The sequence below is a fragment of the Paramisgurnus dabryanus genome, chromosome 11 (assembly GCF_030506205.2).
Source record: "Paramisgurnus dabryanus chromosome 11, PD_genome_1.1, whole genome shotgun sequence".
NCBI lineage: Eukaryota > Metazoa > Chordata > Actinopteri > Cypriniformes > Cobitidae > Paramisgurnus > Paramisgurnus dabryanus.
In genome coordinates this window covers 21,778,959-21,804,574 of record NC_133347.1, presented here as the reverse complement: position 1 = coordinate 21,804,574, position 25,616 = coordinate 21,778,959, and the positions used below count along the sequence as shown (strand labels likewise).

The window sequence follows — 25,616 nt, the reverse complement described above, 5'->3', positions numbered from 1 at the left end:
ATGTTCTCTTGATTTTGTCGTTTACTTGCTTCGTCACTTTTGTTTTATTTCCTGTGCATTGATCCGACTTTCAGACAAGCGCCACTGCCATTTTAATATGCTGAATCGATCAAAAAAGGCAACGGTGACTTGCTTTAGTTGACCTTTCAGCGCACACTGAAAAACTGAGTCAGATGATGCTTAAAACATGCCCGACATTGTACTTAGTGGCTTTGGCAGGGAAACACCCTGGACAGGTGACCTTTCCCAAACGGGGCTACGAACGCCTCTGGACTCAAACCAGAGACCTTCGTCCTGTGAGGCTTAGATTGTATTTAGAGTAGGACTCAGTTATAGATTTTTTTTAGGCAAGGGATACAGAACTGAAAAAAGCATGCTGTGTAAATATGACCGAAAATAACCCTTTTACTATCTAATTAATAATAATAACAGCATACATGGCATACTAGGTTTTCTCACTGTCCTCCACCCTTCTGTTCTCCATTCTTCTCTCTCTGCTTTCTAGTTGAGTCAGCCGTCTCAGTGCCCAGAGCTGCTGTTTTTTCTCTCTAGTTTACTGAGCGTCCAACTGCGAGCTTTGTGCTGGACTTTAGAAAGCCTTCATTATCTCCCCTTACCTACCACAGGTTAGTGCAGAATCTCACACATAAACTCAGATTTCTGTTAACGGTAAGCGTGGCTAAACAGCACGACTATTACTATTCATGCCCAATGCGTGAGGTGTTTATAATTTAAAAATTGTTTATCTTAGAAACGGCTTGTGTGAGCCAACTGCACGCTCACTTGAAGAACAGAGCTCAGCTGGACAAAGTGCACTACGGTAAGAGACAAACACACACACACCGCTCTGCTTCTCTACTCACCGTCAGGTAGACATCTATAAAGTTGTGTCATATTTACAGGCGTTATTTATTGTTTAGGAAATAATCCTATATTCACTAACCCACTCACAGTATAGTAAGGGGCTGAAATATTGCTGTGTTATATTTCAACGCATCCCCTTTGCCTGTAAATCAGGTTTATTGTAGATTGTGCCCACTTTACCAAATTTGGTGTCGTTTGTTGCAGTGGTGTTAGCTTCTGCAATACCTACAAAGGTTTTTTATTTTCTATTGATCATGACATCAGTAGTTCATAAAATGATAGTGATGTAATATCCAGACACGACATACAGTCGATCCAAACGATGCGAAACATCATCATGTCTGTCAAAATACATGCCTGCTACAGACCTTTCGTAAGGGTTAATGATAAAAGATATGCTCGCATTGTTAGATGCTTACTTAGGGGCAATCTTATTTCTCTGTCTTACCCCTTCCCCTACTGTACTTCTTTGTCTCCGTCATCCCCTTGCCCCTCGTGAAGGGTAAGGGGTGAGACAGATCATTCCTCAAAAAAATGAGACACCACTCAATTACCGCTTGCGTCATTTTCCCTTGCCGCAAACTGGCTGCTACATCAACAGAGGCAACAAGCATTAACATAAACAAAGAAGATGCCCGACGTAAACAATGAAGAAGCTCGACAAATAGTGCATAACTTAGCTGATAGCTAGCGGCTTAACTAGCGATTCAAAACATAAACATTACAATTAAAACCGCTTGAACATTTTATTAATAGTTTCATAAAACTTGAGTGTCATAATATAATATCAATTAAACTGCTGAAAATAACAGTACTTAAATTTGTGCGACTCCTTGACAGGTCGACGTTCAGCCATAAAAAATCTTGATGCCGGCACTCCTGAGAAATTCCAACATTAACGTTTACCCCTCTCTTTCAAGTGTGGTCCTTATCACACTTCGTTTCAATGGCTATGTATCCCTACGCCTTGGCCCTAGCCCTTGATCAAAATGAGAATTGAGACGCCACTTCCCATCACATGAACGCACAAAACCGAGGGGGAGAGGGAAGGGGTAAGACAGAGAAATGAGACGCACCATTAATCTCACGTGCAATCAGAGTTTAGTGTTAGGTAAGTGTCTTGCGAGACATGAGCGTCTCTTTTATCATGAACCCTTTGGTGCATATGCAGCAGACACATATTTTGACATTACACGCTATCCACACACGACACCTCGAACACCCATTTCCAAGGAGGAACTGGCTGCCACTAGCCTAGAAATCTAGACGCACCCTAGCGGCCGCAAAATATATTTGCTGCCAGGGTTTAGTCTAGGCACTCACAATACACTAAACAGCTCCAAAAACCAAAATTTGGTCAGACCAATCACATCGTGTGTAGCGTCTGTGGGGCGGGCTTAACATGATGACGACAGAGCTGCGACGGTTCCTACTTGAAAACAAAGAATGGCTGCTGCTGCTGGCGGACAGCTTTCTTTTGAAGCGGCTTTGGCCGCGACTCTGGAGGACTTAGACTTATGTTTTTCTTTGAGAGAAGAGCAAATAACCCTACTGAAGTCCTTTTTAAGCAAGAAAGATGTGTTTGTCGTTGCTCTGATTGGTCATAGCGCTATCCTATTGCGTGCAGAGGCATTTTGAGGGACAACCTTATATCCCGCCCCTTGCATTGAGCCGTTTGTGTGAAGAGTTGCCAGACCTTACATCTTGATGTAGGTCTGGCTAACCAGGCTAGGCTGCCACTGCTTCTGTGAAGGATGGATGCACTTTTTTTGGCCTTTATAGTCAGAAGTTGTTCCCTGATCCCTGTTTTCTCCCATTATAAGCTTCAGGCTTTCCACGGGTCCTTGAAATCCTTGAAAGTTTGTGAATCTGGGGAAAAAAATCAAGGCCCTGGGAAGTTTTTGAAAATATACGTGCATAGATACAGGTCATTGAAAGTGCTATTTTAAAATCTATTTTATGCAAGAAGTTTTCTGGAGAAAAAATCCATATTACTCCCTGTGTAGTCTAGGATAATGTCATAAAATTCTAGACTTTTTAAGCACACGTGCTAAACTGTTCGCTTTAAATGCTTATATCTTCTGTATGCGAATGTTGATTCATACCAAAATGCTTTTTTGCATAGTTGTGTTTGACACATGAAGTCTCGGGTTACGTATGTAACTGTTGTTCCCTGAGAAGGGAACTAGACGCTGCGTCTCCTTTGCCATACTTCCTGTGTCCCTGTAACGCCGTCTTTGGCAATATTTCAGATCTACAATTTCGTGGTACGGACAATAAAGGCGTTCTGTTCCTAATCTTGCTATTTATTTTAAGTGACTTTCAAATTGTGTAACTGTCTATAATTTAAGTCTGTAAGCTAAAGAGACTTAACCTGCCAATCAACCTGTGTTATTAAATAAAACTTAGACAAAAGTACTTGTGATCACTCGGGAGAAGTGTATATAACATGTTTCTGTGAATGTTTTATAGAAAGCTCATCTATTGACTTGGTGAGAATGGCTCTTCGTACCTTCATTGATCTCGGGGTAAGTGATTTTCAGCTGACTGTATGCAGTGACTTACTGCATATATACCCACACAAACTCAGTGGCTTTTCTGTCAGTCCATAATACAGAAGCCGTACATAAAACTGCAATCCAGGATAAATGGGCCACGGTGAAGTGTAGCATGTAGCAGGTGTTGTAATAAAAGATGGTTAATTTGCCCTCTCGGTACTAAACAATGTGCCTGTGCTGTTTTTTTGCTACAGGTGTTGACTGAAGACAGACAGGGGGGAGATGTGTATCTAGACATCAGTCCTCTATTCTCACAGTGTGAGAACAAAGAGAAGCTCAAGCAGTTTTTCTCACAGTTTCTGTATAACTAGAAAAAGAGTAAAAGAGATATCGCTCTCAGATGGGACAGAACCTGAGGCGTTTCTGAATCATTCTGTTCAGTTTAAATCCAGGTTTTTGCCTGTAAGTATACATAGAGTTTGTCATGTTGATGTTTATGTTGTTCTTAAAAGCGTAGATTTGCTTTAGCATTTGTTTCGATAATGGCTGTTTGACTGGAAATCTTTTGTTAATGAAGAGCAAGCTACTGTATGATTCATTGAATCGTTTCATTTAATATGGTTCTTTTCTTTAACTGAAATATGTTATTAACTCAAATATACAAGTTTTTCATTAGCCCTATTGCATTGTTTGTTATGCTTCGACTTTCTTTATAGTGCTGTACATGTGGATAAACTCTCTGTGCATCGTCTTCATTACTATCATTTTATACATTAGTAATAACTATTAATCTTATACATATTCATATACCTATACTATATGAAACAATAATATACAAATCCCCATTCATACAACAGCTTTAAATTCACTACTAGAGACTGGCACACAAGCGAGGGCCTTGGACATGCATGTTTATTTGAAACTGACGGCTGTTGCTTGTTACACAGAAGTGCTGAATAAGCTCTCCGTAGACACAGAGAGAATCGACCCACAGACCCGCCACACGCACACGCTATCAATAACTCAGAGAATGCATAGATAGGTGCCTACAGATGAACACGATGGACGAATGGAAAAATAATGGGGTGATTAAGAAGAGACAGGATGGGTTGAGGGATAACAGAGCTATTTACTGCGGTCAGGGATCTCACTTGATATTCAACACTTATACCCTTGAAATAAGTACTGGGCATCAAAGTAGTTCATTGAGTAAGCAGATTTATTTCTATATTGGTTTGCAATAATCATCTCAGTGATAAGAATTTCGAATGGTAGTGTAAAAGTGGTCATTTCTGGTAAACAAGGATATCTGTAAAGCTTCATAAATTATAATAAAGATAATGCACATCGTATAGGTAACTAATGCCATCTACTGGAGAACATGATTGCGTTTTGTATAGCACTTGTCTTCAATTTTTTTCAGACAAAGAACCCGGTAATGCAGTGGTTATCAAACTTTTCGACGTGTGGCCCCTTTGTGTAGGCTGCATCTCCCCTTCGTGTAGGGTGCATCCTTTCGCGACATAACATCATGAAACAACCTCAAACTTAAAATTCGAATTAAATAATACAATGTAGTGCTGTTGTTTGATAGCTACATTTTTTTCTGAACTGGGGCCCCCGGCACTCTCCCCCCCCCACACACACACAATGGGGGCCCGCCCACCAGTTTGGGAACCGCTGCCTGAATGGATAGAAAGTTAGAGGTTGGAACCTCCAGTACATGTATCAATTCAAACTGGATTAGGTTATGTTACAAAGATATTGAAATAATATTTTTTGTATACACAGTCACATTGTTAACATACTTAATAACATTTTAAATTTACTTAATAGTTTTTAGTTGTGAGAACCTTCATTTTAATCACATTTCTATTCTATAATTTTCTTTTTTTTTTTTCCCTGGTAATACCATCATGGACCCCCTGTTGAAGACCTATGGTGATTATAGTGTGTAAGACCATCTGGTAAAACAATATATTGACGTGAAAAAACAGACATCAAATATTGTACGTTTGTGTCCGATTCTGTCAACAGATGAATAATCCTAGATGCAAAATAATAATGCATTATATAAATACATTAACAGTAGCGATAAGAGCATGCTGTATGCATTAAAATAGCTAATTTCATAGAATGCTTATTATCATCACATTTTAGCAATTTAAAAAAAATAATAATTACAGATATCATTACATTTAGACACTTGAGATAATGTTAAAGGAATACTCCAGCCAAATATCAAAATTACCCCTTAAGCAATCCGAGATTTATATGTCCATCATATTTCAGATGAACACATTTGGAGTTATTTTAGTACATGTCCTTGCTTTTCCAAGCCTATAACCATAGAAAACAGGAATCGTGGAACAACTTTTACTTGAAAGCCCAAATAAGTGCATCCATCCCTCACAGAAGTAATCCACATGGGGTTAATTAAGGTCTTTTGCGGGTAATCGCCCTAATTTGTAAGAAACATACCAATATTTTAAAAGTTATAAAATATAATAACTAGCTTCCGGTAACAGCGGCACCCTGATTCCTGTTTTCTACTGTTTATAAGCTTGGAAGAGCAAGAACATTTACTAAAATAACTCCAAAGGTGTTCATCTGAAGGATGATGGACATACAGGTATGTATCTCGGATTGCTTGAAGGTGAGTAAATCATGGGTTAATTCTGATATTTGGCTGTAGTATCCCTTTAAAGAGACACTACACTTTTTTAAAAATATGCTAATTTTCCAGCTCCCCTAGAGTAAAACAAATAATTTTTACTGTTTTGGAATCCATTAAGCTTATCTCCGGGTCTGGCGCTACCACTTGTAGCATAGCTTAGCATAATCCATTGAATCTGATTAGACCATTAGCATCACGCTAAAAATTACAAAAGAGTTTCGACATTTTTCCTATTTAAAACTTGATTCTTCTGTAGTTACATCGTGTGCTTAGACCGACGGAAAATTAAAAGGTGTGATTTTCTAGGCAGATATGGCTAGGAAATATACTCTAAATCGCAACTTTTAATTTTCTGTCAGGCTTAATACACAATTTTACTACAGAAGAGTCAAGTTTTAAATAGGAAATATATTGAAACTCTTTTTTTAGCATAATGCTAATGGTCTAATCAGATTCAATGGATTATGATAAGCTATGCTAAAAGTGGTACCGCCAGACCCAGAGATCAACTGAATGGATTCCAAAATGGTAAAAATCTAATGTTTATCTCTAGGGGAGCTGGAGTGTCACTTTAAGGCACTTGAGTCGATGTAACAAAACTCTTGACATCTTTCAGTTATACCACTGTGTTCCTTATAGAGCCGATCATGTCAACCTGACACTCCACAACATCTCCTCTCTGAAACACATCATTGAAGAATAATTATTACAACATACTTTCGTTCAATATCAAATCATACTTCTTATTGGTGTTACTTTTAAAACTGACAATTTATTTACTGAATTCTGTAAAAAAAAAAAAAAAATTGGCATTCGCAGATGCATTTATTTAAAGTTAAATATATGCGTTCAGAATACATTATCGGTGTTCCATGACAATCAAACCCATGACCTTGAAGTTGCTAGCAGCACACTATCATACACATAAACTACAGAAGAACCAATTACACCTGTTGGAGATGTAGGTACATATAACACCATATATATATATTTCATAATGTTTTGCCAAGTGTATTTTAAGCTTCCCAGACAATGAAAATGATAGTGGTTGTATCCACTGGGGCATATTTGTTGAATTCCTCAATGGAAGTGTCTACAAATGCAACAGTTTTTAAAAGAAGTTAACACTTCTTTGTTGTGTAAATTGTATTTATAATCACACGGGATTAATGCCAGAGTCAAGGTAGTGTTTGCTGTAAATGATGTGTGATAAGGTGCCAGCTGTACAGGACACATATCAGTTATTACATGAGTGAAGGTACTGTATAATGAAGTTTCTCTTTTCTAATTAAAAAACTTTTAATATAATGCAAATCAGGAATATTCAACGTACCCTCTCAGTCAACTTACGGACCTCCAGTAAAAGTCAGATTTTCTTTATACACTTAATTTAAGAACATTAAAATACATTTTTAATTGGATAACACCTAAAGCAATTCAAAAGTTAACTCAAGTTTCTTAGAAATGTCCTGAAGTGTAAGATTTTTAATGCATTTCTAAATTATAGTATGTATGGACTCCAGGATCTGAAATCTTGAGGTAGGTTCTAGAAATTATAGATAGCTCCTGTTCTTTTATTTCTCTGTATATACATTATTAAAGTAGTTTCTGCAGCACCTGTAACCTGGTTTATTTATAGCTTAACTGTAACATATAGAATTGTCTACAGCTAAAAGTGTAGTTAGATAATATAACACTTTTTAGTACAAGCACCTGGGTTGAGCTCTGAGACTAAAAACACCAAGCAGTTGAAGATGATGTAGAACAATAAAGGTTTAATTCTATCTCTGCACCCTACTGTTTGCCTCCGTAAATTTGTTTGCACTGAAAATAAGAAACCTTAATTTCTGTATCTAGTGTAAATACTGGAATTACAGTAACATCAGCATGGCCATTACAGCAGTTTTTCTGGATTGAAGCTATAATCTCACTATGTTATCATCAATCACACTGGTCTGATTGTTTGAACAGAATCAGGGGAACTGAAGGCAGTCTTCACCCATGCAGCAAAACAAAGATTTCAGGAAAGGTTGTTAAAGGGTGTCAACAGATTGCCAGGTGCAGTGATTGTGCATTGTGACGTTAACCCGGCAATGTTGAAATATACATTGTATTTTCCAACAGAATAGCTCACCTTTAGAAACACAGGGGGATTTCTGAAGACCCCCACACCCGGAGGAGTTCCAGTCAAAAACACATCACCGGGACAAAGAGTTACAAACCTGACGGAAAAAAAGAGTTTTGAGATGTAAAAAAAACTAACTAAAATAAAAACGCAAACAAAAAAATTGTTGTATGTAATAATGGTTTGTTTACAATTGCAAATTTCTGACTAACCCACAAAACATCCTGCGAAAAATAAATACATTTTAAAATAAATGCATTCAAATAACTTATAATAAACTTTTAATAGCTAGTAATAAACTAACAAAACAAATTCACTGACTTCTAAACTTTTAACAGAAATTTCAAACCAGAGTCACTCTGCTTACTGTGAGACCCAAGCCACCAGCTTCTGTGTATGAAAGATCATTTGATTGGTGTTACTGTCCTGAACCACGGCACCGTTCACCAGGCAGCGTATACCCAGGTTATGAACATCTGTTTAAATAAGTGCCACATTAGTAGACCTGTTCGAGTCGCGACTCACTCGGATCTTTAACCCGGATCTTTAAATTAACTCATGAGTCGCGAGTCTCTAGTGTCATTAACCCGGATCAGTTGAGTCCTACTACAATTCAATGTAAAACCATAAACAGCGCCACCACACACACAAACCTCTTTCAACATTATTGATGAGACTTCGCTCGCACTACAGATCCACTCGTAACCGGCTGATCTGCGCGAGAACTGACCCGAGATTCTCACTCAGAGCCGGAAACATTGCAAACTCAAGAGACCTGCGGATCCATGCGAGCCGCGAATTGACCCGAGATTCTCACTCAGAGCCGGAAACATTGCAAACTCGAGAGACCTGTGGATCCGCGCGAGCCGCGAACTGACCCGAGATTCTCACTCAGAGCCGGAAACAATGCGGACTCGAGAGACATGCGAATCTGCTCTGACTCGAGAGTCTCTCAACTCGTAACCGGCTGATCCGTAACCGACTGATCCGTAACCGGCTGATCTGCGCGAACTCCTCTCCGACTCTGGGGGCTACATAAGCAGGACAGTTCTTTTTTTATATTTTCTCTATATTATTATGCTATTGTTATTAGGCTTCTTTTTTAAATGGTCGACCATACACACCAAACCTAAAACCTATAAGCATGTTATTTCAGAAGTGAAAGGCTTTTGTTATGGATTTGCTTTTGAGGAGACTTCAGTCGCTCTATAGATCCACTAACCGGCTCCGGCTGATCCACGCGAATCAGCCGGTTAGTGGGATCTGTAGAGCGAGTCTTATGTCCATGGTCTGCGAGTCTGCAATGTTTCCGTCTCTGAGAATCTCGAGTCGCGTGGATCAGCCGGTTACAAGTGGGTCTATACTGAGTTTCCTTGGCAATTTAGCAATACTGACTCAAATGACTCAAGTGAATCACACAACCCGGATCACTTTAGTGAGTGACTCACAATAACCCGGATCCTTAAAAGGAATCGAGTTTGCCAGGCCTACACATTAGTCAATCTGCCATTTTCACAACACCACCTTTGTTCACACCTGTCATTTTAAAGGGGTCATGAACTGAGAAATCACATTTTCCTGGGGCCCGTTTCAGAAAGGTGGTTAAGTGAAAACTCTGAGTTTGTTAACCCTGAAATGAGGGAAACTCTGAGTTTTCTGTTTCAAAAAGGGAGGTAGGTTAAACCTGAGACAGCGGGGTAAGTCAAGCCTGTTTCAGAAGGAGAGGTAACTTATACTCAGAGTCTGTTTCCGGGGTAACTTACTCTGTGAACCTAACCTGGTCGGAAGCAGGTTTTATCCTGTAAACTCTGAGTTTCTTGTGGTCTCCCCCCTTTTTTAAAGGAGAAGCTGTGTTTAATATTGTTAGTTGCTTTAGTACATTCATTCATTGTGCACATTTTTATTGTGTACACTGTAAAATATGTTTTAGCTGTCTTTAAGTTATAATTAAATGCCAGTGCAAACCATTACTACTTTATATTTTTATATATTACACTAAACTTTCAACTAAAAAATTAAAACAGTAAATTGAAATGACTTGTAAAGCTAATATAATATACTTAGGTGCATAGATCGCCTTAGTGACTAAAATGTCAAGTACTTTTATAGAGAATCCTGCAGATGATGATGTTGCATTCATTTGTAGAAAGTTAGATTTATGTCGCGAGAGGATTTTGAGACCCCGAGTGTTTTTTTGTCATATCCACTTAAATTTATGTGAGCGAAATTATTATTTTTTTGCAGTCATTTTAGATATATAAATATCCTTATATATGACTAATATCAGTCTTTGTGGTGCTCTTACATCTATACAGTTGTCTTGACAATTCTTACGTATCCACACGTCATTATCGCTGGTCCAGTGGGTAGTGCTGTGCGCCGTGGTTTGGGCAGACATGCTGTCGGTGATCGAAGTTCGAATCCCGGCTTGGCAATTTTTATTTTTTATTCATGACAAACATTTGTAAAGTTCGTAGCCTCATATTACAAAGTATTATGCTTGATTTCATTTTTAGCTGAGCAGCTGTCATCTTTTTGTCCATGGGATTGCATCTGCATGTAAATGAATATAATGACGTACAGTCCTCAGTTTATTTACTTCGGATATTTTAACTGTGATGAAAAATTAAATGTACGCATTTACTAGAGTAGCAATTTCCATAAACAACTCTTTTCTTTAAAATATATGCTCGTAGTTGCTGTACACTTTCAGTAACACTTTCAGTTTTAGTAGTAAAAAGGATTAAGACATCTTTGTCACGTGCTGTTGCCATGGTAAATCGTAATATCTGAGATCCATTGATGATGGCTTTTCATTGTGGCTGTGCACGCGCTTAACTCAGAGTCAACCTACTCAGAGTCGATTGAACTAACTCAGATCCGCTGTTCTGTAACCGAAAACTCAGAGTTTCCTATCTCAGAGTAAGTCAACTCAAGAGTTCAAGTTTAAACTCAGAGTTGGTTGAACCTCCTTATTGAAACGGGCCCCGGATCTTTTCACAGAAGAGGGTCATTGTATGAAAAATTTCCTTGTTAGGCCAAAAACAGGTATGAATGAAAACAAGCTGCAAAAACATGTCTTCATCTCAGATAAGATGTCATAGTGTGACAAAAGACCACCCATGTAACAGATCAACGCCTACATCTACATTATTATCCTGTTTGCCCCGCCCACCAATCCATGCATGTAGTGGGGAGACGCAAACATAGGATTACTCGATAGAGATGTCTGTGAGCATTACAAGTCATTGTGCAATATCTCTGCATTGCCTTCCTTGTGATCCTTAATATAGGCAAGCATGGATGATGTTTCAAATCGTGTCCACATAAGACACTTTTTGCTTATGTGGTTCTTTATACTGTGCATTCATAAAAGAAAGACAGTTGACGGTAGCTTTTTAAAGAGACTGAAAATTAAAGTAAAGTAATAAAAAGTTTTACCATGTTTATCATATTATTGCTTTTTCTGTTAGATATTGTTTATCTCTTTCCCTGCCATTGAGAGAAAACGCTTCCCTGCCAATGACAAGTTTTTCCAGCAATCCATATTTCCGCTATTATTCACCAGGTGGTGCTCTTACCCAACTTATAATACCTAGAAGTATCCCCTTAGGAAAAAACTATGAATCTGATCTCTGTTAAAAGTCTGTTCTTTCAAATGATTTATATTATGTTTATATATTTAAAGAAGAACATTTAAGGCATTAAATTTTTGTGAAAATTATAAAAATGCTGGTGCAGGCTGGCAACTTTTTTTTTTAAACGCTGCCGGGGAAAGAGTTAATATGTACTAAGTATTTATACGTTTGTAACCAAAATAACCCATATTGTTTTCAGGGTACATCACAACAGTGGTTTAATATGCAAACCCTTATCCAATCATAGCAGCGGGCTATTACTCCTACAGTTTCTACAAAATGTTAAAAACTGCAGTTCATGACACCTTTAATGTAATTCACTTACCTTTTAGTGCTTCAGTGGTGACAAGCACTGGCCCGAGTGGACAGAATGTGTCAAATGTTTTTCCCAGCAGCCACTGCTTTCCATTGCGCTTCATCTGCCAATCACGAGCGCTGACATCATTAGCTACAGTAAAACCTGCAACATAGGACAGGGCGTCTTCTTCCTGAAAGAAAAGACATTTGAGATAATGCCAACTGAGTATCATCATATTCTTTTTTTATTTCCAGGTAACTGAATTACAAAATTTGTTTAAGACATATGATCTTTTGTCTACAGATCTGTTTTATTGCGTAATGACTGATTGCTTACAAATGAAACTTCCTTTTTTTGTGCTTTTCTTGTTTCTTTCTTTCATTTCCAAATTCTCTTCTATATATATACTGTAGCAACTTGTTTAAACCAAAATATTTATCAATGGACATAAATTACATATGCACACACATTACCTTAATGTGCTTTCCTTTTTGTCCGATCACAAAGGCCAGCTCCACCTCCCAGTCCACTTCCTGTAAATATTATATACACATTATCAGTTGATACATTCCTGAGATCTGTCATGTAAGATAATATCGGTTTGTTATTCTGCAGTATCTTGTGTCATTATCGGTTAAACTGATCTGTATGTAACTGTATTAGGTTTCAGTGCTCACCGTACTCTCTTCTGGTAGGATTATATCATCATAAGGGCCGGTGATAGTGGAGGGGAACTTGCTGAAAATAATGGGCTCAGTAGGAATGGGGGCATTTTGCTCTAGGCAGTGGTCTCTGTAATTCATACCGACACACACGACCTTCTCCGGGCCAGTGACCGGGGAGAGCAGTTTGATATCTGGTCGTGATACGACACACTGACCGCTGGCCAAAGCCCTAAAAGAAATACAAACATCAGTATGTGATGCGTCTGTTACACCCACTACCTTCCACCTACGCCCCATTCAGACAGCCAGCGACCAGCAGTAGCAGAGCAACGCAATCTCATTCATTTCAATGGAAACTTGGCGACTTCCGAACGAAACGAACGAATGAAAGTGACTATTGGCGGACGTATTGGCATGTCCAGCGATGCAAAAAAGTTTTAACTTTATGCAAATGATGAGCGGATTTCAGGAGCGACTACCAATGGGAGCAAAGCAGTGGAGTTACCGTCATCCTTCCCTCATCATTTACTTGAGTGGACGGTACTCATTTGTTTATGACAAGCAGATTTAGACACGCCTCATTGAAAGAGACAGGCCACACACAGCGATAACGTCGCTGGCTGTCTGAATGTGATTCATCAACTGGCAGCTAAAGACTGGCGCCACAAGGGAGTGAATCCAATGCTGGGGACCCCCCCCCCCCATGTTAAAAAGCCAAACTTTACAGCAGAAATAAATGTGTAAAAAAGTGTTTTTGATCTATATTGTTGAAATTATATGCAATAATTAAGGGAGCGACAAGTGAATTGTCACTGCTGTCACTAACGTCAAGCTAGGCGGGTGTGGTTTCAGCAACCAGTCACATTAGGTCGACCCACCTAGTGATGCACTGCCAAGATTGTACTTTTGGCTTCAAAATGCTCTTCACAAGACTACGGGTGAAGTCACGAACACTACGTCCATATTTTTTACAGTCTATGGTTACGCCTGATGATGGAATGGACATTGCTGTTCTTAATACAGTGTATTTCAGGAACTGGAACACATGCATACTAAATGACAGGACATAAATCCTATTCCTAAGATTTATTGTAGGTTCCTATTATCTGGGGACAGCTCCAGGTCAAATCAATTCTCCAATGACTTGCGATCACAGACATGTATGGGGGTGCGGACATGATACAATCTCGTTGCTACATGGGTGAATGATGGATATGAATGGGTACAGTCAATGGTGTGAACAGTCCCAACTGAACATACCCCAAGAAAAAACTGAATAAATCCAAACTGATAAGGCGTGATCATAGCTTTACTGGATTTTTCACTGGATGTCAGGTCATAGCCAAACATACTAGGATGAAATGAGCCCCCGTTTCAGTTACAAGGGTCAATTGAAGTAGTTATTTTTTCACCATTGAAGTGAGCTGTACAGCATGGCTAGAAAATACCTAGTGGTTTTAATTCCAACATTGCCACCAAGTGGTACTCTGATAGATCATTTTCCTTACTGGGACACATTTATATGTGAACATATAAATGTATATATTGTGTATGCTGTGGTTTGCATAATTATTTTGGTCAATAAATGCTTTAAAAGCTTGGTTTTGTCAATTAGGTATAATTAGGGCTGTAAATGGAGGAACGCAAAGGGAGGGAGTACCTGAAGTTAATTCAAACTGGTTTGAATTTTTTAAATAGTGGAATTGAAAAGGAATTATATTTAAACAATTTAATAGCCCTTAAAAAAGACTCCCTATTATAAGTTTTTTATTGCAACTATTGTTTTATAATGCATCATCAAGCTAGTCACATGTGACTAATGAAGTGGTTCTCAAACTTTTTCCACGTGCGGCCCCCCTTGTGTACGGTGCATTCCTTCGCGGCCCCCCTAAAGAAAATTTAGGACAAAAAACTGTTCTAAAATTTAACATTTTAATTAAACAAAACATATTAAGTTATACAAAGTAGTGCTGTTGGTTAGTAGCCTTATTTTTTTTAGGTTTAATTACACAGAATTCGTGATAAATTAATGTATTTTATAAAATGTCATAAAATTGGGGCCCCCCGGCACCATCTCGCGGCCCCCCTGGGGGCCCCGGACCCCAGTTTGAGAACCACTGGACTAATGTATCGGTTTTATTACAGATTTATCACTCTTATTTAAAATATCTTTAACTTAATATACATTTAAAAAAAATCTTTGGTGTCCCCAGAGCACATATGTGAAGTTTTAGCTCAAAATACCATATAAATAATTTCTTATAAAATTTTAAAATTGCCACTTTGTATGTGTGTCGAAAAATGTGCCGTTTTGGGTGTGTCCTTTTAAATGTAAAAGAGCAGATGAAGTGCAAACACAGATCACAATGATGGAGGTTTGTGGAAATTTAAACTCAATTATGCTGTGAACTCTCTCTCTCTCTCTCTCTCTCTCTCTCTCTTTATCTCTGCAACAAATGGCAGTGCTGTGGTTGGATTAAGGGGTGGTATTATTATAATAAGAGCTCCTTATGACATCATAAGAAGAGACAAATTTCAACAACCTATTTTTTCATGTGCTTGTAGAGAATGGTTTACCAAAACTAAGTTACTGGGTTGATCTTTTTCCACATTTTCTAGGTTGATAGAAGCACTGGGGACCCAATCATAAAACATGGAAAAAGTCAGATTTTCATGCCATGGCCCCTTAACTTTAAATATTCAGGAAAACATACTTAAGAAGGAAACATAAAGATTGTAACGTTATTAGTTATTTAAAAACCCATCCAAGAAGTAATCTAAAATGACCCCTTTATTATTCACAGTATGTGCTGACTATTACTGTTTTTAATCACATGACTGTACTGTTACACCCTCACATGTTTGAGGTTTTGTAGTTTGCACACTGTGCATTCTCATACCTCTTAGCGCAGTCCATTCCCCTTTTCCCCATCTCTAGAAACTCTCTCATAGTTGACGGTATTGAGGGGTCAAAAGCTTTCAGATCAATGACCCCCTGGCCTTCTGTTTGCTCCACCCCGACTCTTACACGTCCCACATCTCCTACATGGCAGAACTGGACGAGTCTCATGGTGTCTGAGCTTGTGCTTCTGATGATGATGCCTTTAGAGAAATTTGCATTGAATCTTCTCAATCTGAGCAGTGAGCCACACAGCAATCTCATCTAATGAGAAACATGGAGAGAGAGAGGTGGACAGATATGAGCAGTTAAAGAAATTTAGTGGACAAACATTGTAGGTGCAGAGTTACAGCAGATAAGCGGGCAGAACCGAGAAGGTTAATGTGTAGGACACAAACAACATTTGATCCAATTATAATTTATTAACAGATAGACTGACAGAGAAAAAAAGCCCTCAACCTGAGCTTCAGCAGTTTTTTATCATTTTTATTGAGTTACAGTCAGCAGTTGCTGAATTACTGCTTGCTTAAGACATTATGTTTATCAGTATACATTTAGATATCATGCTTGCAAGGCAATGTAGATAAGAAATCACTTGTCTGATACTCTGATTGTAGTTTCTTGCAATAACACCGCTCTTAAAATGCAACCCTACCTGCTATCGGTGCAAAGCACAGGATTTTGCGCAATATTCATATACAGTTGAAAATAAGTAATTTTGTGAGGTGCAATATATCACTCACTGCAACCATGCCAAAATAATCCGACTAGAAATGACACAATTTGTACTTTGATCCATACACAGTCAGCGGACAGCCGCTCACTCTTCAGTCACACTTATCACGTGACTTCCCGTTTTGCACTTGTAGTTCATGCACACCATTTACCGAATGAATCGTTTAAAACGCGACTGTCAATTGAAATATGGCATTTAGAATTAGTTTTTGTCACATCAGCAGCGAACTTATCCGATAAAGGCACAACATCGACGTATATTTTTGTTGAGTTGCACACTCAGGATTGTTCGACTTCATGCGGCTCTGCGCAGGCTGATTGACGTTTGACGTCAAGTACCGCGAGAGAGCACAGTTAACGAATCGCTCTCACGGTACTTTGACGGCATACACCCATCCGTCTGCGCAGCTCCACGTGAACTGGACGCCTAAGCACGTGGTAGCAAAGGTCACATGACCAGTCTTTTCAAATCTGTCAGCTGACAGAAGGATTTTTTGCGTGAGAATAAGGATGTCTGTAAGGTAAGTGGGTTACTTTTAAATGCGCTTTTTAAAATACGCGTTATTGGCAATGTAGCTTTTTCTCGGTTATATATTTTAAGTTTACTACTGACACTATGATATTTGATATTTTGTGTAGTTGCGTTGATTAAGCATGGTTCTTAACAGCTAGTCGATCTAGTGCTAACCGAATCAAAAACTTAAATGTGTAACGTTAAGTGAATTTGCTTTTGTGAAAATGCTGTATTACATTTTTAAGCTTATTTTATAATTATTATTGTGTGTTTCGTAAATGATTTTGTTTGGCTTTGTTCCAGAGTACTCAAAGTGAAGAATATTAATATGTGTATCTTATTCAAAAACATTGCACGTTTAAAAACTTTAAAAGATAAAAAACAACAATTTGATTTAAAAAAAATTATGTATCTCTCCCTTCCTCTCACTTCCTTTTTTTTATCCAGTGTCCAGCCTACCCAGTGGACCTCTGACTGCAAGGATCAGAAGTGAGTAAATGAGTCCCAGACTTAAAAAACGGATTTGCTCATACCCTCTTCAGTACCCAACCCTGACTTTTGATGTGCTTACACCGAGCAGCTTTACAGCAGAAATGCATCGACAAATCATAAAAGTATCACTTGCCCAAACCGTCTTCCAGTAAAGAGCACGTACTGTACACTTTAGACTTTGTTATCTGTGCGTGGTTGCATAACTGCTTAGACTTTTCTTACAATTTTTTTCTCTTTAAAGTCATAACTTTCATAAAAAAATAAAAGGAGAAGGATACAGTAGATCGAATCTAAATGATTAGCCCAAACTCAATGTTAGTTAGTCAGACTAGTTCTCAAGAAATATTCTAGTTTATGCAGATAATGTTTATGCAGTTGACCATTGATCTCTAGTGAGCTCCAAAACATTGACAAAATTCCATTAAGAATTTTAAGGATTAGTTTTTTATGCAGGAATTGGCGATTCAGTGTTTATGACATCATTCTTCACTCTACCTCATAACATTTTTCTGAACAGTCAAATGCTCTCTGGAGGCATCCCATTCGACATGTACCACCCAACATCCTGTTTAAGTAGAAATAAAATATTAAATAAACCCCCAAATTTCAGTGGGTCTCCTAAAGGAATATTCCATTTTCTTAAAAGAAAAATCCAGATAATTTACTCACCACCATGTCGTCCAAAATGTTGATGTCTTTCTTTGTTCAGTCGAGAAGAAATTATGTTTTTTGAGGAAAACATTGCAGGATTTTTCTCATTTTAATGGACTTTAATGGACACCACCACTTAACACTTAACTCAACACTTAATAGTTTTTTTCAACGGAGTTTCAAAGAACTCTAAACGATCCCAAATGAGGCATAAGGGTCTTATCTAGCGAAACGATTGTCATTTTTGACAATAAAAATAACAAATATACTCTTTTAAACCACAACTTTTCGTCTAGATCCCGTCCTGAAAGCGTCAGCGTGACCTCACGCAATACGTCAAGAGGTCACAGAGGACGAACGCGAAACTCCGCCCCACTGTTTACAAGTGTGTTGAATGAAGACCGACGTTGTTGTATGTGGAATGATACTAATTAATGTCTTTGTGTCAGTTTATTGTTTACAAGGGTCCGCAAATGTGCATTTGTATATGTAACACGTGACCTCCCTACATCACTACGCATTTACGTTAGGTCGCGCTGGACTGGACCTAACGAAAAGTTGTGGTTTAAAAGTGTATATTTGTTATTTAATTGTCAAAAGTGACAATCGTTTCGCTAGATAAGACCCTTATGCCTAGTTTGGGATTGTTTAGAGTCCTTTAAAACTCAGTTGAAAAAAACTGTTAAGTGTTGAGTTAAATATTAAATGTTGGGCTCTATTAAAGTCCATTAAAATGAGAAAAATCCTGCAATGTTTTCCTCAAAAAACATAATTTCTTCTGGACTGAACAAAGAAAGACATCAACATTTTGGATGACATGGTGGTGAGTAAATTATCTGGATTTTTCTTTTAAGAAAAGGGACTATTCCTTTAAGGAGACACAGTTCCAAAATGACAAATGACATTTCTTAAAGGGATAGTTCACCCAAAAAAATTCTGTCATCATTATCGCACCCTCATGTTGTGACACCTGTATACATTTTTGTTTGTTTTTATGAACACAAGAAGATATTTTGAGGAATGTTTGTAACCAAACCGCTCATAAGCCTTGTTCACTTTTATAGTATTAGTTTCTCCTACTTTGGAAGTGAATGGGGCTCATGATTGGTTTGATCACAAACATTCCTCAAAATATCTTATTTATACAGGTAATTTAACACGAGAGTGAAAACATTATGACAGAATTTTAATTTTTGGATGAACTATTCCTTTAATGTTTATTAAATCGAGAGAATTGTCTCATTTAATATTTCTGGCCCTTAGATTTGTTTGTATTGTTTTATTTAAAATGTGTATTATGTGTTTGAGTTTTTTGCCCACGACATTGTGTTTAGTGTTTTATTATATTTGTGTGCTTTTACATTTGACATTTTTAAGAAAAAACTCTAGCCATTCAAGACAATACAGGAAATGCTATTATTTAAATGTAGTTTGAATGCACAGTCAATTACTGACTTTTCAGGACAGCATGTCCAGGAAAGTGAAATTATCTTAATGGCCAGTATATGGTAATCCATATTTGGAATGTGCCATCCGAGTGAGTAGTGAACACAAACACTGCAGTAGAGCATTTGTATGCATTAGATTTGATATCAGATATCAAATCTGATATAACATCTATACATTTCTGAGTGTAACAGATGCTTTCATCCTAGGCAACTTGCATTCCAATTCATGTTACCCATTTTTTTTTTAAGTGTATGTGTTCCCACAACCCTTGCTTTTCTACAAACTCTGTGCTCTACAATATGAGCAACAGGAATACTCAATATTATTACTGCAGTGTTTGAATTGAATACATTTTGAATTTTATTTCCTCTCTTTTAAAGTTTTGATGGGATTATCGTGATAGCCCGTAGCTTTGACCAGCTCCCCAATGAGCTTGAGAGTTTAAAAGCGCCCTTGCAGGACTACAGTGCAGTGAGCCAAACACACACACACACAACACGTTTAAGCTACCTTGATTTTTATGTTCATTAGTTTATTGCATAAATTTATCACTCGCCCATTCAGGTGGACTGTGGCTTAGGTGAAGAAGTCGTGGTTGTTAAAGTTCCTGGTCTCCCTGGAAACAGATTGGTGTTTGCCTCCACTGGTCCAGTGAACCGGGATTACGATGATGTCAGACGATTCAGCGATGCTGCCAGTAATGGCATTAAAAGGTGCCTATGCAAACATAATGCATATGGCGTGACGCTGGTTTCTAATGATCAATTTTACACCCTGTGAAAAGAACATGGTGTGCTTTTAAACCCCGTTGTCCTCTGAGCTCGGTTTTACTATCAACCGTGTTGTTTTTGTTTAGGGCTCTGAAAGCTGGCATTCAGCGTCCTCTGCTGGTGTGTCCGCCGCACAACAGCTATGCAAGAAACACCCTTGCGGCTGTACTGGGGGCTCTGCAAACTCTCTACGTGGTGAGAAGTGTTTATTTTCACCTGTATTTCCATTTTTAGGATTTATTTGAATTCTTTACACTGAAAATTTGATACACAACTACAATACATTATATGTCGTCTTAGCCTTTGGAGGTGAGAGAACTCAAGTCATCCCTTCATAAAGTCTCTACGCTGGGCATCTGGGTGAAGGATCAATCGCAGGGGGAAGAAATTGCAAAGCTGGCCATTGCCCTGGAGAGCGGCAGGTATGAGTGTGGGTTTTTTTTGTGTGTGTATGTGTCCCCTTTATCAAACCCAGCTGAATAATACTTGCATATTTAAAAAAAAGACCTCAGTGTACAATAAACAACTTTACAAAGTGAATTTGTAATTGGTGTAGATTTGTCTGTCGGGACATCGGTGGCTCCGACCCTGAGCGTATGGCCGCACCTCGCGTTGCTGAATATGTGCAAGCCGTCTTCAAGGACAGTCCTGTGAAGGTGAGTCTTTATTGAATCTCACCTCATTTAAAGTTTAAGGCTGTATTCATCCTGATCTCTTTCTCAGGTGACAGTCGTGAGTGATCTGAAAACTCTGGAGAAAGAATATCCATGTTTGGCTGCAGTCAATCGATGTGCTAACAGTAAGAGAACCTAAATCACCGAGAACTTTTTAGGCTAGTATAACCCAAAGATGGAGTCAAGACCATCCAAATTTTATTAAACTTTATTTAAATTTTCTTTATTATATTTATGTTTAAATAAATGTTATTTCGTATGTCAGTAATCATTTTTTTTCTGTCTCAGCTGTGCCACGTCATCAGGCCAGAGTGATCAAACTGCTGTACTGCGGTGAAGGACCCATTGAACAGACTCTAATGCTGGTTGGCAAGGTGAATTTGAGGCTAATTATATTTGTACACCCAGGATAGAGTGTTTTCCAGTCCATATGGACATAAAGTATCACATAACTCAGTGAGGTGTTAAGGTTTGTAAATAGTGATGAATAGCTGTACAGCTAAGCAGGAAGCGTTTTTATAGAGATGTACACTATGCTGAAAACTAACCGCACATATATGTGACCCTGGACCACAAAACCAGTGCCACGGATGTATTTCTAGCAATAGCCAGCAGTGCATTGTCAATTGGTCAAAATTCTTGATTTTTTTTATTATTAGTAATATTTGTTGAGAAGGACCTCATTTGGACAACTTTAAAAGCGACTTTTTTTTTTGCATATTCAAACAGTTGTATTTTGCCCAAATATTGTTTTATCCTAACAAATTGTAGTATATATCAAAGGAAAGCTTATAAATCAATCTCAATTTAAAAAATTGACCCTTTTACCTTTATGACTGATTTTGGGCACTGTAAGCACCTGTTTCAGATCTGGGAGAACATTTGCTTTAAGACTTTCTGTGCAAAAAGGTACCAAACTATTTGTAAATAAGACCAATTTTGTGTTGTGTGTTGCAGGGTATTACATATGACACTGGTGGAGCTGACATCAAAGCTGGTGGCATCATGGCTGGAATGCACAGAGATAAATGTGGCTCTGCTGCTGTTGCTGGCTTCTTTCAGGTACTGCTCTTATATGCTGCGCACAGTTACCTAAACATATTGCTTATCTTCAAAAGAATCTCTTATGGTTATAATTTCATACCCATTTTATAGATCCTAGCCAAACTGAAACCGAAACACCTGAAGGTTGTGGGTGCGATGGCAATGGTGCGGAACAGTGTCGGATCTGGTAAGTGACTTATGTTGTGTATATCAGGTTTTAAGTGGGTATTCCTGTCGCAGAGATTGATGCTAGGGTTATGGGTTTATTACCAGGAAATCACAAAATGGTAAATGTGTGTACTCCAAATTCACTGTACGTTGCTTTGGATAAAAGCATCCATTGTTGATAACTTCTTTTTTTTTTTTAAATACATTTTGGCAGATTGTTATGTAGCAGATGAGTTGGTAGTGTCCCGTGCCGGCCGTACGATCCGTGTTGGAAACACAGATGCTGAAGGAAGGATGGTCATGGTGGACTTGCTTTGTGAGATGAAAGAGCAGGTACACACACAACACACACACACACATACCAGTATATACAAGGAATTCAGATATGTGTCTGACATTTTCATTTAAACCAAAAGTAGCCATTTTAAAAGTAAGGGTTGGAAATAAAAAAGTGTATAATATTAACCCCATTGATTCTTTGGAGTGACTTATCCTTAGTGTATGTTTCTATAGGCCTTAAAGGAAGTGTTTCCCCAACTCTTCACTATTGCTACTCTGACAGGACATGCTATTAGAGCCATGGGACCCAACTACTCTGTAAGTACTTAAATTCACTTTTTAATATCTTTATTGTTAAAGGAGCACAGCATTGCTTTGGCATCAATTCTGCTCTCTCTCTGACTCGGTTTGTGTTACTGTAGATCATAATGGATAATGGTGCTGCCCACCGGTCAGGAAATGCTCTGGAGTGGCAGAAAGGTACGTTATGATTGTTTGGGTTTTTTTTGCTTTTTCAAATGTAGCTTTACAATCTTTATGTATGTGTGTGACAGCGGGAGAGGTTCTCGGAGATTTGTTTGAGGTGTCCACAATTCGTCGCGAGGACTATGAGTTTCACAAAGGGAAGTCTGAGTATGAGGAGATCCTGCAATCTAACAATCTTCCCTCTTCTGCCACACCACGTGGACACCAGACACCCGCTGCCTTCCTCATCATGGCGTCTGGATTAGATAAGGTAGACTAAAACAAACTCATCTTTAGCTGCTACTCTCAAAAATAGTGTATGAAACATTAGTAAAGCATTTGTTGATGTTTATTTTAATTTTATAAAAATCAATTCTTTGTCCCACAGCATGGAGTTGACTCCGACAAACCTTTGCCTTATTCCCACATTGACATTGCTGGATCCAGTGGGCCATTCCCTGGTGTCCCAACAGGTGCTCCTATCCTTGCCATGGCGACAAAGTACTTGCAGCTTTAAAAAAATGTTTAGTATCATCATCAGTTTGCCATTTCTCTGATGAATACCTTACAATTGTAATACACCACTTATGACTTGTATTATGTGTGTTACTCTTACATAAAAGCATACATTTATTTGTTCACTTCCGAATAAAAATGCAGTCGTGTACACACATCTAATCAAAAATTGAAGTCACTCTGAACAAGATTTTTCAAATCAGGACACAATTTTTTTTTAACCTGTAGCCATATTAAAGAATGTGAGAAGGAGCCAGTCAATGGTTTTGGATTGCAAGAAGTAAATAAATAAATTTAAATGTGAAAAAAAACTTTGTCTTTTTAAGGGTGTGCACCAAAATTTCCAAAATAACTAAACAAAATTTAACTAACACAAAACTGTTTGTTAATATGATGGGGAACTGTAATTTTTCATACACATCTAAGATTTTGTTAAAGGTTTTTTCCTTAGTCCACCTCCAAAAGGACATTTTTAAGATTAAACTCTCTGGGTCTTAACATCCCAACCTTTAGACCAATCAGGACTTTCTACATGGTTAAAACTTGCCAAAAACCTTCAGTAGATGCAGGCCCAGGATATAAATCAGGGAAATAACTATCAATCAGTATGACATTTTTTTCAAAGCAAATACATTTTGATTTAATTGAACTTGTACTGCTTGTTCTTATAGTGTTGTTTGTACTAAATGAGGAGGTCTGTACTGTATATGTTGTCATCTGTATGACTGTAATCTCCAGCAGCCATTCAAATCCTTCATGTTAAGATGCATAGCTGCAAGACTATTATTACACACACATGCAGAGGTGGAACCAAGTCATAAGTTTTCGCATCCAATTTAATGTCTTGTCTTAGCTTTAAAGCAAAAATAAACGTCCAGCAAGGTTTCCTGGAGAACAAGCAAAGGAAGCTGTAGACCAAACATACAATTTATAGATCTAATGATTCCCTTGTAGTTGTTAAATATAATTTATTAAATGTAACACTATTATTAGATTAAGCAAATTATTAGGATCTTAACAGAACGTTTTAGTTTTTTATATTAAGCAATAAAGGCAGGAAAAATCTCCTTGTCAAGAGTGGATGAAAGGACGACAGAGGAGACAGATGATGTTTATGACTGTGTACATCAGCTATCACCAAAGACTGCAAAAGTTTTATTTTATTTTAAATAACTTTGCTGTTTGTTCACTGGTAATGAACACTGCTGATATGATTTTTTTATAAAATATTTTTATATTTGTGATTTTCTTTAATCATTTAATTATTAAACATCTAAATTGAATTGTGTTCTTGAGCCATGGTACAGATGTACATTATGTGTGCATCAGGATACCAACTTCAACTCATTTGAGCCAGGAAAAACCCTGTGTTCAGTGCATGCTCATTTCAGTAAGTGTGTATTTTGCTGTATTACCGTGTGAGAGTGACATGGGAATCTTGATAAAGCTGGTTGATTTGTTTTGTCTGGACCCTAGCAGCACCGACCATTGGAGATAATTGTTGGAGGTGTTATAAAGAGCTTGAGCAAAGCACTCTACAGCAGTCTTGCACACTGGCAGATAAACATCTCCTATACATTATAGAGAGAGAGAGAGAGATGCAATGTATGCAAAATATAAGCATGTCTATGCAATTGTGCATTTTTGCAGTGTCAATAATAAATATAAACTGTTATGGTGCATGTTTACCATTGGATATTGCTATTATTTCAACTTTATACATTTTTTTTAGTCAGGATCTTTATTTTTCAACACTTGGTCTTGTTTTGTTCTGACTGGATAAATGGCACTCCATCAGTGAGTGACTGTATTAGACCTGGGACAGTTACGGTTTTGTATTACTTGTATTTTTTACAACAGTAATTCTTGGTTATGTGATATAAACAGCCTGACCTTCTTCATGATCTCTTCTGTGCCTCAGAGGCATTACCATACCAGCAGATAACACATGATGACACAATGCTTTTAGGTGGCAGTAGCTGGTTTAAGCTGGTCCTCCCTGCCTGGCGAAGCTGGTAGGTCAAATTTCCGATAGCATGTGAAGGCAGCATAATTTCCTCTGAACCAGACACGTGATTGTTTTGTCCTAAAACAAACTTGCTGATCTAGCTGGTGACCCTAGACCACCCAAACTGCAGTAGCAGGCATAGTCTGCAAAGTCCTTGATCAGTGAACTGTGTCCATTTGATCATTTC

The 25,616-nt window shown here is 38.0% G+C and overlaps 3 protein-coding genes across 6 annotated transcripts in view; 2 read left to right on the top strand and 1 right to left on the bottom strand.

Moving 5' to 3' along the window:
- gpat2 (glycerol-3-phosphate acyltransferase 2, mitochondrial) overlaps positions 1–6,166 on the top strand; it is a 68,265-nt gene extending 62,099 nt beyond the window's left edge. The window contains exons 18-21 of the mRNA XM_065247408.2: positions 506–626; positions 752–820; positions 3,337–3,392; positions 3,617–6,166. Of these exons, the coding sequence (XP_065103480.1) occupies positions 506–626; positions 752–820; positions 3,337–3,392; positions 3,617–3,733 (363 nt within the window). The 3' untranslated portion in view covers positions 3,734–6,166. The remainder of the gene's footprint in view (positions 1–505; positions 627–751; positions 821–3,336; positions 3,393–3,616) is intronic.
- A 320-nt stretch (positions 6,167–6,486) lies between these two features.
- On the bottom strand, positions 6,487–16,699 carry fahd2a (fumarylacetoacetate hydrolase domain containing 2A). Of its 4 annotated transcripts, none has more exons than XM_065247402.2 (8): positions 16,320–16,699; positions 15,666–15,928; positions 12,778–12,994; positions 12,574–12,633; positions 12,128–12,290; positions 8,532–8,640; positions 8,174–8,261; positions 6,487–6,718 (listed from the first exon to the last, which is right to left on the bottom strand). In XM_065247402.2, exons 2-8 carry the CDS (start codon positions 15,926–15,928, stop codon positions 6,656–6,658), a joined length of 963 nt encoding a protein of 320 aa, XP_065103474.1. In that variant the 5' UTR covers positions 16,320–16,699; the 3' UTR covers positions 6,487–6,655. The 4 variants fall into 4 exon arrangements, with proteins under 4 accessions (XP_065103474.1, XP_065103476.1, XP_065103473.1 ...); XM_065247404.2 differs by having other exon boundaries at positions 15,666–15,867; XM_065247401.2 differs by having other exon boundaries at positions 16,408–16,699.
- A 134-nt stretch (positions 16,700–16,833) lies between these two features.
- LOC135729609 (putative aminopeptidase W07G4.4) lies at positions 16,834–25,109 on the top strand. The gene is made up of 16 exons (XM_065247400.2): positions 16,834–16,920; positions 17,361–17,402; positions 19,886–19,976; positions 20,070–20,218; positions 20,362–20,470; positions 20,576–20,697; positions 20,832–20,931; positions 20,999–21,074; positions 21,238–21,323; positions 21,907–22,011; positions 22,105–22,180; positions 22,376–22,494; positions 22,675–22,758; positions 22,863–22,920; positions 22,995–23,176; positions 23,294–25,109. Exons 1-16 carry the CDS (start codon positions 16,910–16,912, stop codon positions 23,420–23,422), a joined length of 1,539 nt encoding a protein of 512 aa, XP_065103472.1. The 5' UTR covers positions 16,834–16,909; the 3' UTR covers positions 23,423–25,109.
- Positions 25,110–25,616: the final 507 nt, after the last annotated feature.

Coding starts and splice junctions, on each gene's coding strand:
- fahd2a (XM_065247401.2), bottom strand. Junction 12,291..12,573: donor AAAAAGGAAAGCACATTAAG/GTAATGTGTGTG, acceptor CTTTTCTTTCAG/GAAGAAGACGCCCTGTCCTA. Junction 8,262..8,531: donor CTGGTGGCTTGGGTCTCACA/GTAAGCAGAGTG, acceptor TTTTTCCGTCAG/GTTTGTAACTCTTTGTCCCG.
- LOC135729609 (XM_065247400.2), top strand. Junction 21,075..21,237: donor AGTCAATCGATGTGCTAACA/GTAAGAGAACCT, acceptor TTTCTGTCTCAG/CTGTGCCACGTCATCAGGCC. Junction 22,759..22,862: donor CCATGGGACCCAACTACTCT/GTAAGTACTTAA, acceptor GTGTTACTGTAG/ATCATAATGGATAATGGTGC.